The 18,347-nt window shown below is 45.6% G+C and overlaps 1 protein-coding gene and 1 long non-coding RNA gene across 3 annotated transcripts in view; one reads left to right on the top strand and one right to left on the bottom strand.

Annotated features, from left to right (window-relative positions):
* Positions 1 to 18,347, top strand: part of LOC140217353 (uncharacterized) — a 104,816-nt gene that overhangs the window by 59,858 nt on the left and 26,611 nt on the right. The gene's annotated exons all lie outside the window — the stretch shown is intronic.
* The window catches only part of LOC126536490 (uncharacterized), a 97,363-nt gene that overhangs the window by 53,559 nt on the left and 25,457 nt on the right, over positions 1 to 18,347 (bottom strand). Inside the window, exon 2 of one of the 2 annotated variants that reach the window (XM_050183481.3) lies at positions 7,880 to 8,021. In XM_050183481.3, coding sequence (XP_050039438.1) covers positions 7,880 to 7,977 — 98 coding nt within the window. In that variant the 5' untranslated portion in view covers positions 7,978 to 8,021. Of the gene's footprint in view, positions 1 to 7,879; positions 8,153 to 18,347 lie in introns of those variants that run through there. The other variant, XM_050183483.3, reaches the window with a different exon arrangement.

Here is an 18,347-nt window from a genome sequence, read left to right as displayed (position 1 = left end):
CTATTAATTTATCTGAAACTAGATATCCTTACGTGGATTTAGACGAATGACGAGATCAGACTTCGCGGGATTTACAGATTGTTGAATATGACCAGGCGCAACGGCGCAACCGCGTCTTGCTCCTGTTTCTTCGGGTTCATTGGCCGCTTCTTGGGGCGCCAGGTCACTATCCACCTTTGCAGGCTGTAAAACGGATCTCTTGCAGCTATGAGTGTCGCTGTTGTGAGATGTAATCGTTAGCATGTCTGTTAGTTTATCCTAACAGTAGGGACAAAAAGGAGCGGTAAATGTGTTCTAAAACTCCAAACGGATCATTTAGGAGGGGAAATGAGTGTTTTGAACGTAATGATGTCATGTTTATTTCGTTCTTTGCTTTGCTGTTTTAAAATTTCTTGCTGTTCAGTATACGTGACTCTCCCCTCAGCCTCCGAATAAGCGTCAATTGGAACAGCGCTTTGTTTGTTTGCGAAACTGCAGTCTGTCACTATTGTCGCTTTCTAAGCGCGCTCTTTCAAGTTTCCGTGAAGCCCAATTTTCGACCCCAGTGAATCGTATGATCTGTGCTCACTGGCTTCAGCTTTCCCCGCGAAGTGCTTGTGGTGATATCTACGACATTATTAGTGCAGTTAGCATTCTTAGGATACTTCGCGCACTTGGCGGTGTATGTCTTCCTTCCCGCTTGCCTGTCTGTGTCACTAACCGTTTTCCTCACCGACATGGATTGTTGGGTAGCCCATGTTCTAAATTGGTAGAGTATTGGGCTGCTGTGCTGAGAGAACTGCTACGAAACCAACCATCGAACCACCTTGAGTGACCATGTATGAGCCACTGGGTATGTACGGCTCTTCAATGAACCTCTTTCAAGCCAACTTGGGTCACTGGGTATGTTCCTCTCTTAATTAATAATAATAAAAAAACTTTAACATTTGTTCGGTGCAGGGTGAATCGAAGCTGCGTCATATAGTATTATTCACACAGGCTCTACGGGTAGAATTCGTGGCCGGGTCGCTAGGCGGCGCAGCGTGTCCAGAGAAAAGCGCGAGCGGAGCCCGGCTGCAGACGTGGCACGTTTCAGTGCTGGCGGCAATGCGGGTTGTTGCTACATTGCTTCAATGCCAATCGCATTAACATCGACTTTCATTGCGAGATGCGGTCTGGCGGAATTCTTTAAATAGGTAAAATTTAGGAGAATTCAGTGATTAAATACGATCCCTACTGTGACAGCAGCAGGCTCTCCCAGCGTGCAGCAACATCTTTTCAAGAACTTCTTTACGGTGCACACAGCGTCGTATATACGTGCGCCACAGTGTCGCCTGCGATGGCCTCCGAAATGCGTGCCCAGAAGCCGCCACTCCTGAAGCCTGCAGGGTGCACAGTGCAGGTTGCTGAGCTGAGAGAAAACGGAGTGGTACATAGCGCGTCCGGCTGTCTGGCGCACATCGCCACAGGGGCTCGAGTTCTATCACCGAGGGTGGGCTAAATATTGTCATATTTTGTCAAGTGGCGAGAGAGAAGCTTATTATGAAAGTGTGACTTGACGAATACGGGTTGGCGGGGATGACGCGACGAAAAGAGGAGATGAACGAGGGCAATAAACCCAGTTTCGAGCTTCAGACTGCTTTCCCATTAAGGTCTTAAGTATGCTGCCCTGTCCGCAAAGAAACCAGAAACGACTGAAAGGAGCTTTAAGGGAATGCTCTGAATTTTCCCGAAAAAATTATAACACTAGCACGAACACCTAAGCAAGCAGATGATGTGGTTGACACACAAGCGAATGAGCTTCAAGTGTGTTAGTTGGCTTGGTTCTATGTTTCCGGTAGCTACAATGAATGAGGGGGAATGGATGTGGTTACCTATAGGGTGTAAATACATAGGACTGAAGAACTCTGCTGAGAATAAACTGGTGTCAAACTCTAAACAAAGAGTGTGTTGTTTGGAACAGACAGCAGAAAAAAATAAAACTATGCGATGGGGATCAAGAGTATTTTTCGGGTCAGTCTGGCATACTTTGGAAATCTTGTAGCATGCCTGCCGGCCTCATATTGTTAGTCATTGTTCTCATTACTAGTGGTTTTCTCAAGGGTGATGTTGCAGGTTGTGCGCGTTGTATGAGAAGGTATCAGGATAGGAAAGACATAACATATCAAAAGCTAACCTAATCAGGGGCAAGTGATATGGCTGGAGCTATTACGGCTGAAGCGAGCTGAAGAACGTGTAAGGTTCGTCTAGTTGGCGACGCACTGCTAATATTCGGGCGCACCACCTAAAAGGCCAGGAAATAGGGCAATATATGCATACACTAACTTCCTATTGAATTCGCATGTTCCTTGCAGAGTTGAACAACGCTAATGAAACCATAAATAACAAGTGCAACTCATTTAAGGACATATAAAATGAAGATGGATAGGGACAAACAGTTCATGCTAGACGCTGCAGAATATTTTGTTACCCGCTGTCGTTGCAAATGGTAGTCGAAATAAGAATTTCTTTGCTTCATAGCAACTAGCAACGTGTGAGTGAATCCGACGCGAGTGAAAAGAGTCATAACGAATAGAATCAGCGCTTGTCGGACCACTGAGTCACGTGTCGGACCGGACTCAGTCAGCCCGGGTTAGCAACGTTTTACGGCCTCACTTTTCGAGAACTAAGATCACGTCGAGGCAAATCAATGGAGCACACATTGTTACTAGACCCGACTCGACCCGCGTAAATGACGTGTACGTACATCTCCCAACGCGTCGGGTTGCATTAACCTACTTCGTACAATCGCGTTGATTTAGTCCGACCTGACGCTCGCTTAGCCCGACCGGTTAGCTCTTACATGAGCTAAACAGGCAAGTTTTACCATCTTTGGGCAGTTACTACAGGTTATAGGCGGTGTACAAACTCTGGTAAAAGGTTTGTTCATGAGTTTGATTCCTGTTACAGCGTAAGCTGTTATGGGCTCATTCCAATAGCCGTTTTGGTTGGCGATGGTGGCCGCCGCCGCCACCGGTGTCCGTAGCAGCTATCGCCAGGAATGGGGGGAAAATACCAAGTTGCCACTGCGATTCAACCCGGCACCTATGCGTTGGAGTCAGCTACTCTACCACTGAGCCACGCTGGCGCTTTTTTTTCTTTCTTTCATAGTATTTATTACAGCATCGTTCAGCCCGACATTCACCAGTTGCGCATAGTCAGAGAATGGATCGCACAATGAAAGTCACACACAGAAATGTCAGCGTTCATAATGTGGGAGGAAACGTTGGTTCCACTTTATAAGGGTGGCAGAGATGGGCGCCTCACCAAAATGGGGTACCAGTACGGTTGTACATCGAGTCCATCATAAAGATGTTTTAGGAGTAGTGTCATTTGGATGAAATGTAGCCTTGTATAGGTACAACCGTTTCGGCGTATCGCTCCATCATTAGAGTTTTCCACAAACTACGCCTTCCCATGAGAAACAAACATATCGAAAGGTGCAGCCGGCGCATGCTAGAATTTTGTATTGCAGTCGCAAATTATTACACCAGGTTGAATGCCATGCAGCAGATGCACAAGTAGCGGTACAATGCAGTTAAGAAGGCTTGAAAAGGCTAGAAAATATATTATGTACCTGATTAAGTCAAGCTGGCTAGGTGACAATGTCAACGCCACGTTTCAAAGGGGATGCCAGTAAATCATCATTATCATTATCAACGCGTGGGGCCACAACTCGTCGCGCCGCGTAGAGTCTATACGCGTGCCCTTTGCATTGTATTTGCATATTATTACACCAAGAGTCACCTCATGTAGCAGTTGCATAGGTAGCGATACAAGGTAGATAGGGAAGTCTTGACAAAGAAAAAAGATTATGGAGATGTATAAATATTAATGTTATAAAAATATGTTCACTGATTAATTGAGCAGGCTAGGTGACTGTTTTACACCGTCCCGTTTCAAAGGGAATGCCATTAAATAATCATCATCATTAGCAACGCATCGTGCGCCTAGACACGGGATCTGACATGCGCGCCGCGCAAAGCCGATACACACAAACTTTGCATTGCAGTTCTGTTAGATTCCACTAAGTGTCCCGACACGTAGCAGTTGCATGCTGCCCGTAGCTGGACCTGGTTAACTGACGCAGGCTAGGTGGCTATTTGTCACCACCCAGTTTAGAAGGTGATGCCAATAAACCATCATTATGGTCATCATAATCAACAGAAGCGCATGGTGCCACGGCGCAAGGGATGTGAAATGCGCGCCACGAAGTCTGAATACCTGTGTTTAATCTTCGGCACGCGTTATGGCGCCTCTTCGCAAGGTACGCACCGCTGCTGAAGAAGTGAGTCGTAGAGCTACGCACGCGGCTGCAACGAGGCAACATCGGGATCAGCAGACCGCTCTGCAGAAAGCAGGACAAGCCGCAGCGCAAGCCGCAGCTTGCCGTAGTCGCGGGGCAGGCAGTTCTGATCCTTCTCGTGAAAACGACGCGAGAAGACTTCGCTGCGAAGACCATGTAGTGCGTGGTGCCGAAAATGGAGCTCCGATGGAGCCGCTCCTCCAGCTTACGCTGTGACTGTGCTGCGTGTACCGTTCAAGCCTGTGACTTCTTTTTATCGCGACATTAGTTACGGCGCGAGATTTGTCCATGATTTTCTGATCCCTATTTATCTCGACATGAGTTAATTTACTGCGTCTTATTGATATCCACGATCTTAACGTTCGTTAAAAAAAATGCTTGCCGCTACAGGTTGCTGGAAGTCAGTGGAAGTCTATTGCCGCGGCAAAAGAACGAATTAATTTTGTAAATCTTCAATTACTCTCGCGTCTGAAGCCTTCATGCGTATGAATTCGGCAATTGTAGCGTGAAACAAATACCGAAGTCACGCAAGAAATATTCAGACGAGTAACAGTCGCAACACACGTATGACTATGCTCATATTACGGTAGAATGCTGTTAATTTGACCTCGCTTAATTCGACCTTTTGCTTAATTCGAACGCCCTAGAAGGTCCCGGCGAAGTCTCATACAAGGCTATGGAACGAAAACTTGTTTGTTCGAACGCGGAAGCATGCCGCAACGGTTAGTTCGATCCCCACCGGACCGCAGTCATGATCGTAGCGGTCACTAAAATGCTTACCATCACAATAAATTTAGCAGATGGAGCCACTGATTCACAGGACGACGACAGACGGCAGCAACCTGTCCTGTAGTGATAATGACGATTTGCGCTGTGCACCGGGTGGATTTTGAGGATTTTGTCAGGGTTGACCACAGTGTTGAGGTCTGCGGGCTACTGACCGACGATGACATGCATATTCATTGTAATACAGTAAAGAAGTAGCCTGTCGATGGCGACATACTTCTTGAATCAATAAAAGAGATTGTGATTTGTTCATTTTATCGACGTTTGTTAATTCGACCTTTCGGATAACTCGATCAAATCTAGCGGTCCCGCTAGGGTCGAATGAACGGGAGTCGGCTGTGGTAGTGGTTGCCGGCATATGTATATGAACCAAGGATCGCGTTCCCCAAAACGTTCTTACGACTGCTCGAAAGAGCGGATAACAGCCAATCGTCAGATATTAGCGAAGGCGGCCGATCAATTTCAAGCCAAACATTCAATCAAAAAGCTTCGTGAAGTCGTGCCAAATTTATTTCCTTGTTATTTAAAGCACACAGAACGCACAAAGAAAGTATGTAACAGTCAAGATTTCTTGCCTCTAAACGAGACTTGGACGGTGTGAAAAGGGCTGAGTTGGATTCCGTCGCCTACGTTTGCCACCCGCATTCTAGTGTCGATAATATATCTCTCTCTATCTTTTTGAATTCCTTTAATTGTAGCCAACTATTGAAATTCTTTTCATTTAACTTCAATTTCAGTGTCAGTGCTCTCAGACGACGAGTAAGCATTCGACAAAGCGAGGCGAATGTTGTTGCGTATGCTTGATACTCTTTTTTACGTGAGGCTGGAAGTAACAGACGTCCTTTCCGGCGGCCGAAGGCGCACGCAGCAGCCAAGGGCATGGCACTGGAGAGGTTTCTCTTCAAGGGACCATGATTGGCAGTGCTGCGCACTTGCTGGGGTGCCTTAGCGACGACTATTTTGTTACCAACTGGTTTAGACGTACTCTATCCGCTGCGACGTTCCCGATCTGGGCACTTGAGACACTGCAATCCACATAAGGCAGGGTAGAAAACTTTTCTGCCTTTGGTGGACCAGTTCATGCCAGCTTTCCATGCTAGCATCAACTGGAGTTACTCAGGTGGTTGCTGTTAGTGAACCTAGATGTATTAAGTCACTATGTAACGATGCTTTCTTCTTGTTGTTGTACTGGTTAAGCGACAGTGACGTTACGGAACTGCACACAAGATCAGAGGTTTAGTGCCTGACCGCAGTTGGTGGGCAGTCTTACAGACAACTAGAACCCCGCAAGAACGTAAGATTGAGGCCCGGTCAAGGAAACACTACTTGTGAAATTTAATTTTTCAGCGTATCGCTACGGCATGTCTTACGAGATAATTTAAGAATTCTGGGGTTTTACGTGCTCATTGAGGCACGCAGTATCGGGGGGACTCCGGAATAATTTTGACCTTCTGCAGTTCTTAAACGCTCAGCCAAATCTAAGTACGTGAGCGTTTTTGCATTTCCCCTTCATAGAAATGCGGCCGTCATGGCCGAGATCGAGCCCGTCACCTCGAGCTCAGCAGCACAACGCCATAGCCACAAAGCTACGGTGGCGGGTGCCTCATGAGATGGTTTCGTGAGCATGTTTTATACTATCGAGCAAATGACGTTTTACAAACGGTTCTATGACAGTGCGATTGGCCGATGTTTTGCATAAATAACGCCAAGATTCGGCGAAAATGCAGTATTGCCGTTAATATGCGTGAGTATAACAGCAAAAATGTAGAAAATGTCCTTGCTCGTTCATCCAACACTTGTCTTATTAAGATGCGTCCCTATACCCAGTTGATCGCAGAATGACATTGAAACCATAAGCTATAAACTTAATTTGATTACATACTCTACGGCATGTTTTGACGAAGCACTTTTCATATAAGTGCTGTTAAATATAAGAGGACAAAACAGAAGTAAAAGGAAAAAGGCAGAGCAGTACAAACAGCTTTTGTTGAAAGTTTCGAAGTCACACCCCGAAAGAAAGGTCCTGTCACACGACATTTCCGAGGTTTCAGTGTGATGATCGCTTCACAAAGACCCCAATACGCAGCTTAACGAAGTGTCCGCTCACAGACACGGTGTCTTTGGAAGCTGCAAAGTGTGTGAATTGTATGTCTTCGATTTCTGGCAAAAATTACAGAAAGTGAACAACATGCGGTCTGGTAAGCGTACAAATCTGGCTGTGAATTCGTTGTTTTCCAGGTTATCCTGTCCTGGAAATAGTTTGTTCTATTTCAGGGCGAGCACTTTAAGGACGCGAACAAACAGCAATTTAAGAAAGACACCGAGCAACTTTTTTTCTGGAATTCTTAAGTAAAACAATTGTGATTCTTCAGAATCAGCCACACGAAAACTCTAGCTCTAAAGTAAGGCTGCAGAATGGTTTGCTGACTTACCGCGTGTTTGTTTTTTCCTTTTGACCTATAATGATATACCTGGAGAACGCAGGATAATTTTTTATCAGCAAAATTTCGTCTCCGCACCGCTTTCCGTAAGGTCGTTGGCAGTAGCCCCACAGGCGGTCTTTACAATGACTGTCTGGTGGAGATGCCATATCTAACTTTCTAACCATTGCTGTTGATCAACCTACGAATATCGGGTGGTAGAAACACGCCGGCCTACCTAGAGGCATCGCGAACATACATACTCCCGTCCTCTTTTCCCGAAAAGTTTCACCCTATCGAAGCGTCCGCCCATGCTAACCGCGGTGTCAGCAGGGCATCCAGTACTCACTCCTCGACGGTGTAGTCAGCGTTGGTGGAGGCCAGAGCGCAGCACAGCAGGACCAGGGCCAAGGCGGCCAGGAGCTTGCACTGGGTGGTGGTGACCATCTTTGCGTCGCTACAGCCGGTGGTCGAAGAAGAGAAGACTATGCCTGCGTACGGAGGAGAAGGCCGGCCAGAGGTGATTGGCGCGGTCTCGACTTTCGCAGGAAAGGTAACGGCTCCCTCCAAGTTGTGTGTGTACAACCGTACAACCGCGTGCCGAAACCTGGCGATCGGCGCCCGGCTTTATAACGAACGCGCGCGCACCCTTTCTCGCTCGCCTCCTCGCACTAGGGCCCGCGTCGCGCCTCCCCCTCGCCCTCTCCGCCACGCTTCACGCTTGACCAATCTGACGGAGCGGAGGCCGAGTGACGTAGCGTCATCCTTTCTTGCCCTTCGCGCGGGCGCGCCTTCTACTGCGCCGCCTTCGTGTTCTCGGGGCTTTCCTCGCAGCTGCGAACAAGAGGAGGACCAGGAGCGTAAGGGCAAAGAGGAGCACAACGAGGAGGAGAGGTCGCTCGCGGCGCGACGGGTCTCTACTCGCCTGCTTCCAACCGCTTTTTTTCACCCGCCTGTTGCCTTCCCTCCCTAAACGTCTCCCTTCCTTCCTCGTACCGTCTAACGGTACTTCATCGCTAGCTTTCTGCTCGTTTACGTGAGCGTGCTTCACGCTTTTTCTTCTTTTTTTCGTGGGCCGATAGCTCCCCCTTTTTTTTCTTTATTTCTCGTTCTGCCGTGCCGAATGTGATTTCGGGGACAGCGTTGATTTGTAGGCACAAAACGTGCGCTGAGAGTTGTAAACGCTTTGACCGTAGACGGGACTACGACGGCGGTTGCGAAAGGGGGTGAACGGGACGTCGCGTCGCGTCGGAGGTACACGTTGGAGGGCCGGCGTAACGAACGCGAGAGCCGGAACCCAAGACTAAGAGTTGTCAGGGCCTATATCTTAAAGGGTATATTTCGGTGCTGCGTAGTATAGTAATAAAGAAAGAACAAGGTAAGGGTTTGACCTCTATGATGACTGGCTGCCAGTGTTTTATTTAGCGTTTGCTGTGTTCTGCTGGGCGTGCAATGCTGCGCGAGAAGCTCAGGAGTGGCCAGGTCAACATTTACGGCTTTGAGACTACTTTCTTTCTAGTTAAGTTTAAAAGCGGTTTCATTTTAGAGGTATGAGGAAGTGGAAGTCGGCTAGGAAGCCCGTACATCGTGATATTTGCTTTAGTATGAGTCGTGTTGTAGATATAGTTGAAAATAAGTAGAGTGTATAGATACCATTGGGAGAAATAAAGAACTGTTCGTTTTTAGCACCTGTAATTTGTGCACGAAAACAGTACTTACCTGTAAGATGGAAAGTACATGAATTAGAGATTTTAGAGTTAATAATGTGGTTTATTATACACCAGCGCCAAATGTATTCGAGAATGTGTGAAAGTGGTGCGGCCTAAATCTACTTTCGTGCGTGCAGTGTGACGCGCTTAAACAGCACTACTTTTTCTACAAGTTTGTTTCGCATGCTTATGAAACACTCTGCTTTTTTTTTTACATCGAGAGGTTTTCCTTGCATCACCGTATTCTCCAGTAAGTTGGCCTACTTACCAACAGCCACGACCAACATATCAGCAATTCAGATGTTGTGCATATTTTCTCTCAAATTTAACATATTTCTCAATCCCTGGCTTTTTTTCTTCACGTTTGTGCACGAAACCAGCGTCATCGTTGTTTTAACCAAGTACATCATAGAATACTGATTAACGGCGAAGCAAACAATCTGCGATGGCTGTTTCACGCATTGCACGATTCATTATATCCGGTGCCGTGCTCATTATAGGCGCACGCTTTTCACAGTGTGATTGAGAAGTTAACGCGCGCTATTACCTACGGGTGGTTCCAATGTAGTAACGTCCCTAATCTTCGACAGGTGACCTCGTTGCATGGCGTCAACGCGCCGTCAAGCCTTTTCTGTGCTGAGAAGGGTCACGGGCCTTTTACCGCCCTCGTCGTAGCTCTGAGGCAGGCGACGTTACGGCGAGTTGTTGCTTAACGACGCTTGGCGCACGTGTTTACATCCTGGCGTTTGATGGCACGCCTGATGGTTTTGGGAGTTCAGTCGCAGCGGCCGTGTAGTAACGATAAAGGCGAGGGCGCACCACCAAGATGGGAATATATTACAAGCGGCATTTTGTCTTTCCTAGGTTCCGTTCTTATCTCCCGTGGCGCCGCGTGGCCGATCTCGTTGACAGCGGCACTCGTGCCAATGACCCAGGGAGGAAAGAATATATTTGGGTTTTTGTTTATCGGCCAGTGATGCACTTTCTCCTCTTTCTCTTCTGAGGCCCCATTTTTATGAAGATTCTTACCATTTTCTTCTATTACTTTTCCTGCGCAACTAATTGTCGTACCTGAAAGCGAGCCTAGAATTGCTGGAATTGGCCATTCAGCGGGACGAATGAGAGGAATTTATTAGAGCGAGTAAAAAGAATTATTATAAAATACGAACTCTACTATGCTCTTTAAAGCGACCCCAAAGGCAAATATTAAGTCGACGTGGACTCTTTAAATACCATTCCAGAAACCTCGCAACGCTTGTTTCGCGCCAAGAAAAGACTTAGTTTACGAGAAAATTGCATCTAAAGGGTCCCAATGCCTTTTTCGAAATTCAGATCTCCCGCCACCCAACCGGGGAGTGATGACGTTGAATACGCCAACACCACCATTTGCTGCCGTCCGTGAGTAAAACCCCACCCGACAGACGGCGCTACCGAGCCAAGACAAAGTGGTGGACTCACCGCTGCAGCTGCTTTTTGGTCAAGTGGCGTAGACTGTTCGGGCATCCCGCGACATCACATGGAAGTTGAATTATCTGCTACTTGCAGTTTGTGCGAGTTTCGCGAGCCAGTAGAACCACCGCAGCACTAGCCGATAATGAAACTACTGAAATACGAAAGTGTGAGCGGCGCCTAGTCGAGCGAAAACGAAACCTTTCGACCACCCGCGTCGTTGTCTTTCAATGAGTTCTTTTTAGTAAAAATGAAGTATACCTCGAAAAGTAACATTTTATTTCGTCCTATAATAGAATACAAGGATGTTTTTGCAATGAATGGTTGAGTACTAGAGACAGAATTCACCTGAGTAGCATTTCGTCATCGGGCAAGTGCTTGAATGTCCCGGGGGAGTCTCTAACCATGTGCTGCAGATGCCTCAATTTCTCGATTATTAAGGCTCTGTTCACGATAATATTGACGCCTTAGAGATTCTCGAGCACTAATATATCAGTTTAACTTGCCTTAATATTTGCTTTTAGTGTTCCTTTAGAACACGCTCTTGTACATGATGAACGAGAAGAAAGGAAACTAAGGGCTTGATTTTTATTAGTGCTATTATAAGAAGCCAACAAACAAAGACACCAAGGAGAGCATAGGGGAAATTACATGTACTTATTATTTGAATTAAAGAAATGATAAAAATTATGCAGATGAAAAAACAACTGGCTGCAGGTGGGGCACGAACCTACATCTTCGCATTATGCGTGCGATGCTCTTACCAATTGAAGTACTGCGGCGCTGTTCTCCCACCTACTTTCTTGGGTATTTATGTTTTTGCAACTAGAACCAACCCTGGGAGTGTTAGCCAGCGCCACCACTCACAAACCTTGGCGGCGGATGGGGAACATCCTTTCTGCCACAGGCGTCACCAGCTCGTGATCTTTTTGGGTAACGGCAACTGGTCAATAGACTCACACATGCTACCTGAAGGCATCAACGCTGCCTGAATTGAGGGAGCAGACCGTTTTCCATTATGTATTTTAGTAGATGGCTGAAACATTTCTCTTTGTCGTTTAGTTCTTTGTGAAACTATGATGGTCGACAACTTCTATGTTGCTTATGACGGCGCTTGAAGATCAGCGATCGATGCCATATCACTTCTTTGTACGATGTGCTCGTTCGCGTGCAGCAAATCGATTCGACATACTGGCCGGTATGACGTGAGGATTCCTTTATATTGATTCTATGCCTTCCTTATTGTGAACCGCTCATCCCTAGCCGACCCTGGTGATAATGAAAGCGCAGCAATAGTTAGATTAGGATAGTTACCTTATCATTTCCCATTTTATCCTATTGCTGCTCGAGTGCGAACTTGGGCTGTAGTCTTCCTGTATTATTTTTTTTCTTGTGACATGACGCAACCTTCTAATTTTAATAAATCTTGTTATTACGCGAGATTTCAGAGTGCATACGTTCTGTTTTTATCAGTTTTCTTTAGCACGAACTTTTCAAGCGATTATGCAGTGTTACACTCACACGATCGTGCCAAATCACGTGTTTCTGTCTTTTTACTGCTAAAGCACTTAAGTGGTCGTAACTGGGTCGGCCTCAAGCCACAAACATGGCACACGCCCGCAATAGAGGATGCGCCGAAAATGACGTTATTGGTGTATGTCAACCCCGAAAGCATACATACAATGTCAGCGCCAACCGCCGCGTCGTTTACGGGGTAGCTCAGAGTATCCACAGGCGCCAAATTCCCTGTACAGCGGTACTGAAAATGTACGGAGGAAATGAAAGCGCTCAAATCTCGTAGGTGGCACTGCGTCATTTTGCTCTGCACGTAAGTTGTAGTGGAAGTTTTGGCCTCATTCTACTAGGAGGTCTCCGGCGGGACTTTCAAAACGCGTCATCCAGCCTTAAAAGCAAGAAGCATTAAACAATGCCTCCTCGTCTGCAGCCTAAATATTTATTTACGCAAAAAGCAAACTAAAAAAAGATGGTTGTCAGGAGGCTTAATTTGAAGGCAATCTCAAGTGCAGCGCTGCAGTCGCGTCGGGCAAGTAGGTGCTTGGACGCTGAGTGATGTAAACAAAGAAATGTGACTGTTTTACGCAAAACAAACAAAAACAAACATAGTAAACCAATATTATCGAATAAAGTATATTTAAAGAGTAAAATGTCGCAACACCGCGAACGAAGAAAAAAAAAAGAAGGAATTAGCATGAGCCTTTGTTCAAACAACTGGGAATAAAGAAAGTTATATAAGGATATGCATTTTAATTAACTAAATATAGCCGACTTAGACGGGGTAAGTCTGAGAGTGCTAAATCCTGTCTATGTACATAGTTCGAGTTTCACATGTATTTCTATTATACAGAAGGGAGGTTGCATGCATCAAAAAGAAGAAAAAGTGAGAGCTTACCTATTCAATGCTATTCTTTCTCTACTATCATACAGTGATAATTAAATTTCAAATGTGTTAGATATATATTTTAAGTATGTATTTTTTCATTCCTTGCTCTAAATGTTCACCACCGCTCCCTTATAACCTAACAAACCAATCTATACCCGCTGGGTTCTAGTCCAGTTTCCAGTAATTGGCGAACGCAATTATTTCAGTAAGAAGCAGGCAACCGAAATAAATAAATAAATAAATAAATAAATAAATAAATAAATAAATAAATAAATAGGTAAGTACGTGAGTGAGTGAGTGAGTGAGTGAGTGAGTGAGTGAGTGAGTGAGTGAGTGAGATGGCGGTCTTCATTGTGTGAGAATGCTGGTGTCAGAGTGAATTAGTCGAGGGCACAAGGAATCGCTAAAATCTGCTGCTTTTTCGTTCTTCTCGCTTTCTTTCGCAGTGGGGGTTTAATATTCAATATGCACGGCTAGCCAGGCTTGTCGGTAGTCCACGCTTGAGGACCTTCGTCCACCAACAGACAGCTAACACAGCAATCGCTCGTATACCGCACGTGTAGTTGACACTCGCCGCCTGTCTTGCCTGACGAGCGAGGCGTCGGACAAGGACTTGTTTTGTAAGCAATCTCGGGAACGCTTCTCCGCAGGCAAGGGACACCGATTCGCAGCTTTCCGGCCTCCCAGAACATTGGCGTCGCCCACTGCAGCGCGTGACCACCGTCGGGAGCCAATTATAAAAGGCGGCAGCTCCCACCTTCAGTTTCGGCACTCTGCACCTCTACGGCTCGTTTCAAAATCGTCAACGCATGCTCCCGCACGAAGCCACACCACGTTGGCGTTGTTCATAACGTGACCACACGTTGCGCAACTTGCCACGTGGTGCAGATTCCACGATACATCTTTTTTTTTTCTCCTTCCGTACGGTTTGTGCAAAGCGCGTAAGCGCTACCCATTATTGCGATTGAACTGCTAAAAAAAAAAAAAAAAGGTTTAATACGCATTTCTCGGTAAGGTGGTGTGCGTCAAACGTTAAAAAGATGGCGAGGTGCACGGGTTGGTGGGTCAAGAAGTTCTCTATAAAAGCGCGTGGGAGCCTGAAATTATTCTTCGCTCCTGCGAAGATTAAGTACTCAAGCCTATTGGTCGATTAAGATAAGGCTTTGTATTAGGGCACTTCGGCCGTGATTTTGTAGCAGTGATTTCCGCTCAGTTATGTGCCACACTCGTCCACCGTTGATCCGCCGTGGTTTCGCAGTGAATTTGGCGTTGCGCTGCTAAGCACGAGATCGGGGGATCAAATCCTGGCCGCAGTGGCCTCATGGGAGCGAAATGCGAAACATCCGCGTGGGCCATGCGTTGGGTGCACGATGCAAAACTCCAGGTGGCCAAACTGATCTGGAGAACCCCATTAGCGAGTGCCTCACAACCAGATCACTGTTGTGGCACGTAAAGCTCCAGAATTTTTTCGTATCCACCATTCACGGATGGGGTGATCCCATCGAAAACGCGGACGTAGAGACGCTCTGACCACTGACGAAGCCCCAACAGCGTGAAAAATATAATCGAATAAGGCATCGCTAGAAAATATCGGCCTTCTTTTAAATATTGACACGTGTACTTATCCTCTTCTCGAGGACTGCGTTTCACTCGCTACCAACTTAACGTTATCGCTCAGAGCATGACGCGCCTGCATGACTTGGAACTTGATCGAAAGGCTATCGTTGATTCTGTCTGTTGTGCCTGTTGTCACCGAACCTCATGTAATCCGATGGTATGTGCGACACGAGTTGTGTAGTATTTTGTGGTAAAACACTCGTGCACCAGCGATTATATTACGCTGGAACCTTCGACGAGTCATGCGTAAAAGCCGACGCGCTTGACCCGCTGATTCGATTTCGACGATCGCCGACTGTGTTGGCCGCTGTCGTTGTGCTTCGAGTGTGATTTCCTTTTGTGGGCACAGGTTCGCCCAGTAAAGTTAATTTCGTGATTCATAGTTTTGCTATACCGTGTTCTTAACCGTCAGCTGAACGTGACAATATCAGGGGCCGAAAATGGGAAGCAGATGCAAAGCACTGGTCATATTATTTATGCTTTTTTTATTACTAACGAAATAGGTGCGATATTTTAAAAAAAACGTGCTGGCTAACGCACAGATTCCTATGAAAAGTTTATGTAGGTGGTATTAGGATTAAAAAAGGTATTCAACACTCAGGTTACGCTTGCTTTTTGTGATTGCGGCACTGAAATTTCTGAAAGGTCTTAACGTTAACTTGAAACTGCTTTATAGTAACGCACCCAATTATCTTAGTAACTTGAGTAACCGTATTGAAATGGCATGAAGGTTATTTCTCGTTTTAGCACTTGCTACGCGGATACTACAACGTTTTGCGGTCTCGTATTAGGACACGAAACGCCGGAAAAAAGAACGATGTTCAATAAGAAAACATTGAATGAGTAGAGAAACATAATATTCCGGCGCCACTTATGATGTCACCGCCGTAAATGTATCCGCATGATTGAGCAGCAACGTGACTGAAACTATTTGCGGTCGGTGCTCACTCACAATTCCCCATACCGACTTTAGAAAGTACGGGAATTTTTCTTTTCGCCGAGGAAATAATTACACCCGTAAACACGAAACTGCGCATTCTACGAAAAGTTAGTAGGGTGTCTCCTCGCTTGTGAGAGCTAATTGTGTCTGAAAGATGATGGCCAAAATTTTGCGCGTTTCCTTAAAGTCCTACTGAAGTGTTCGCCGCGTGCTTGTGGCTTAAGTTTGCAACACGTGGAAACACATGTCAGCAAGCCACTACATGTAAGTGTTTCTTCGATGCACTGCGTGTTCAATTATTGTGGTCAAGTTCGCATTTTATAATTTTATCACACACTGTTGGCAATAGTTGGGTCTTGCGAGAATGCGTCTCTATTTCCGCGCCTGCATCAGAGCAGCGTTGAACTACGAACTTGTTGCTCACATCTGGTTTGTGCGGCAGGTCACACAGAGACATAAAAGCTCTGCACTGCAGCGAGACTCCTCTTTCGGGCTTTCCTATGAACACTCTGCGGCATCTAGTGGCGCTGCAGTTAAGTCCGCGCGGGGCGTGGTTTATATTTTTCACCCTAAACATTTCACAATGGCTTAGGGTAAAAGAAAGTCACAGCATACTAAGAACTTGACAAAGGTTTAAATATATACATATCATGCGTAATGCAGAGTTTGCGCATTACCGATGATATGCTTGCGTGGTCTACTAATCAGAAGCGCTATACCCTCACCCACAGCATATGTCATGCGTTTTATAAGCGTTGCCTATGGTTTTCAATGTGCGAGACCACAGTGCGCCTTGCAGTAGGTTTGACAATCACAATGAAATATTTCTAGAACTGCCCAAGGCCCTAGATTTTAGAAAATGTGATGGGCTGGCTTCGTTTCCTTTCTCATGTTGCCGTCTTGACGAAGCGAGTGCACTCGTTATTTTTCTTCTACGGTAACCAAGTCTTTTCTTGGTTACCGCAGAAGAAAAATAACGAACAATAAAATTGCATCAAATTGAACAATGCTCCAATAATTAGGATATACCAAAAAAGTCACGTCATCATGGTCCTCGTGAAGCTTGTGCGTCTACGGAAAAGCAGACCTCTAAGAAGCCGTGTAGCCTCACTCCTGTAAATTGATGCCACAAGCTTGCGCCGTTCTTCGTGTTTATTTTAAGAAATGCTGAGAAACGGTACCTGCTGATTCAGTCCGGTGGCTATAAACTCCAAACTTCGCGACCGACTTCTGCGGGTACTGTCAACGTTACACTATCTGAAACATCGCCAGAGCTGTGGTTATCGCAGGGAACAAAAAAGAGGTCATTGCGTAATTAAGATTCCAAACGGCACAGTGGTTTGAATGATCATTTTCAGACATAAACCGCCATCATACATTTTTGCTTTACTGATCAAAGCTGCCTGGTTGGGGTTTGCTAGCTTTGTGGCACAACGGTTATGTCTTACAGGGAAAGCACGCTTTACAGGCAAAAAGATTTGGTTTTGCACTGATTATTTTCAACGAGACTCGAAACGTGTTCGCAAGAATTCAGTGACTGTTTATAAATCTAGTAAACGGTGAACAGTAGAAAAGTGTAAGCACGTAAGCGTCATGATGTCTTTTTTAAAAATCTAATCTATTATTAAATTAGGCGAAAGCAAGGAAAAAGGCTTGGTCTCCTTTCGTGCACTTTATGTCTCGAACCCTGCACTTATTCGCGATTTTAGCGAATTCCTAGAAAAGTAAATCAATAAAAAACACGAAGGACACGAACAAACGACCTTGGCCACGGAAAATAAGTTAATCAATCGGAACGTTATGCTTCCATCTTTTACTAGGTTCTCCCCACGAATAAAACAAAACATGTGCAGCGGACAGCCGTCGTGCAATTCATGATGGCACACGTGGTTGATATGGCCCCATGAACTGATGTACGTGCATGCGGAATGATGATTGGTAGCTTTCGGTACACTTATGACATGCGCATGTATACCGAACATCAATAACCGCTTTAAGTTGCTGAAAATTAGAGATGTTTGTTTCCTTCAACACTTTGCGAACTGATGTTGACACTCTATAGTAGCGAGCGTGAATTTTGCCATAGCTGACGAGGCCTAAGTGGTGAGAATGCTATGCGCGTGACAGCATACGTAACAAAGCTTAAACAAAGCGTAACGAGCTTAAAGTCATAATCACTTCTTCAGTTTACAGAACAGGCGTTGTTCAACTTGTTTTGGTTTTATTTTGTTGTGACGCCAAGAGGCGTATACGGTAGAGCTTTCTTAGGTTGTCATGTCGAGAAGTTGGTGCGCGAATCTTGACTCTTTCATTATATTTGTTTATTTATTCATTTGGGTGCAATTTGAAATGTTAAAATCCGCACATCGACGTCTTCTGATATTTATGCTTGTCCCGCGATATTCCCCTCGTTTTCGTACGTTAGTAACAAGAGCGCTTTTGTAATTTCGCTTACATGGGATGATCGGGCTAACATAATCTTACGAAAGTGTTTGCGAGTTGACATGTAGAGCTTTGTAGCTAGGCGTGGCGAATATTAATGTTTTTTTACATTTGTTCACTTTTGGTCGCGATAATATTCTTTCTAAGCATCAATTTCGGAGAATTACCACAAAGGCAATAAAGCTACTATGAAGGCATGAATTAAGTAGAGATGGAAGTTTCAATAAGTGCGCAGGATTGGCTTTGCAGCAAGAAAAAC

Source organism: Dermacentor andersoni, chromosome 4 (genome assembly GCF_023375885.2).
Source record: "Dermacentor andersoni chromosome 4, qqDerAnde1_hic_scaffold, whole genome shotgun sequence".
NCBI lineage: Eukaryota > Metazoa > Arthropoda > Arachnida > Ixodida > Ixodidae > Dermacentor > Dermacentor andersoni.
This window is presented reverse-complemented; position numbering and strand designations above follow the sequence as displayed.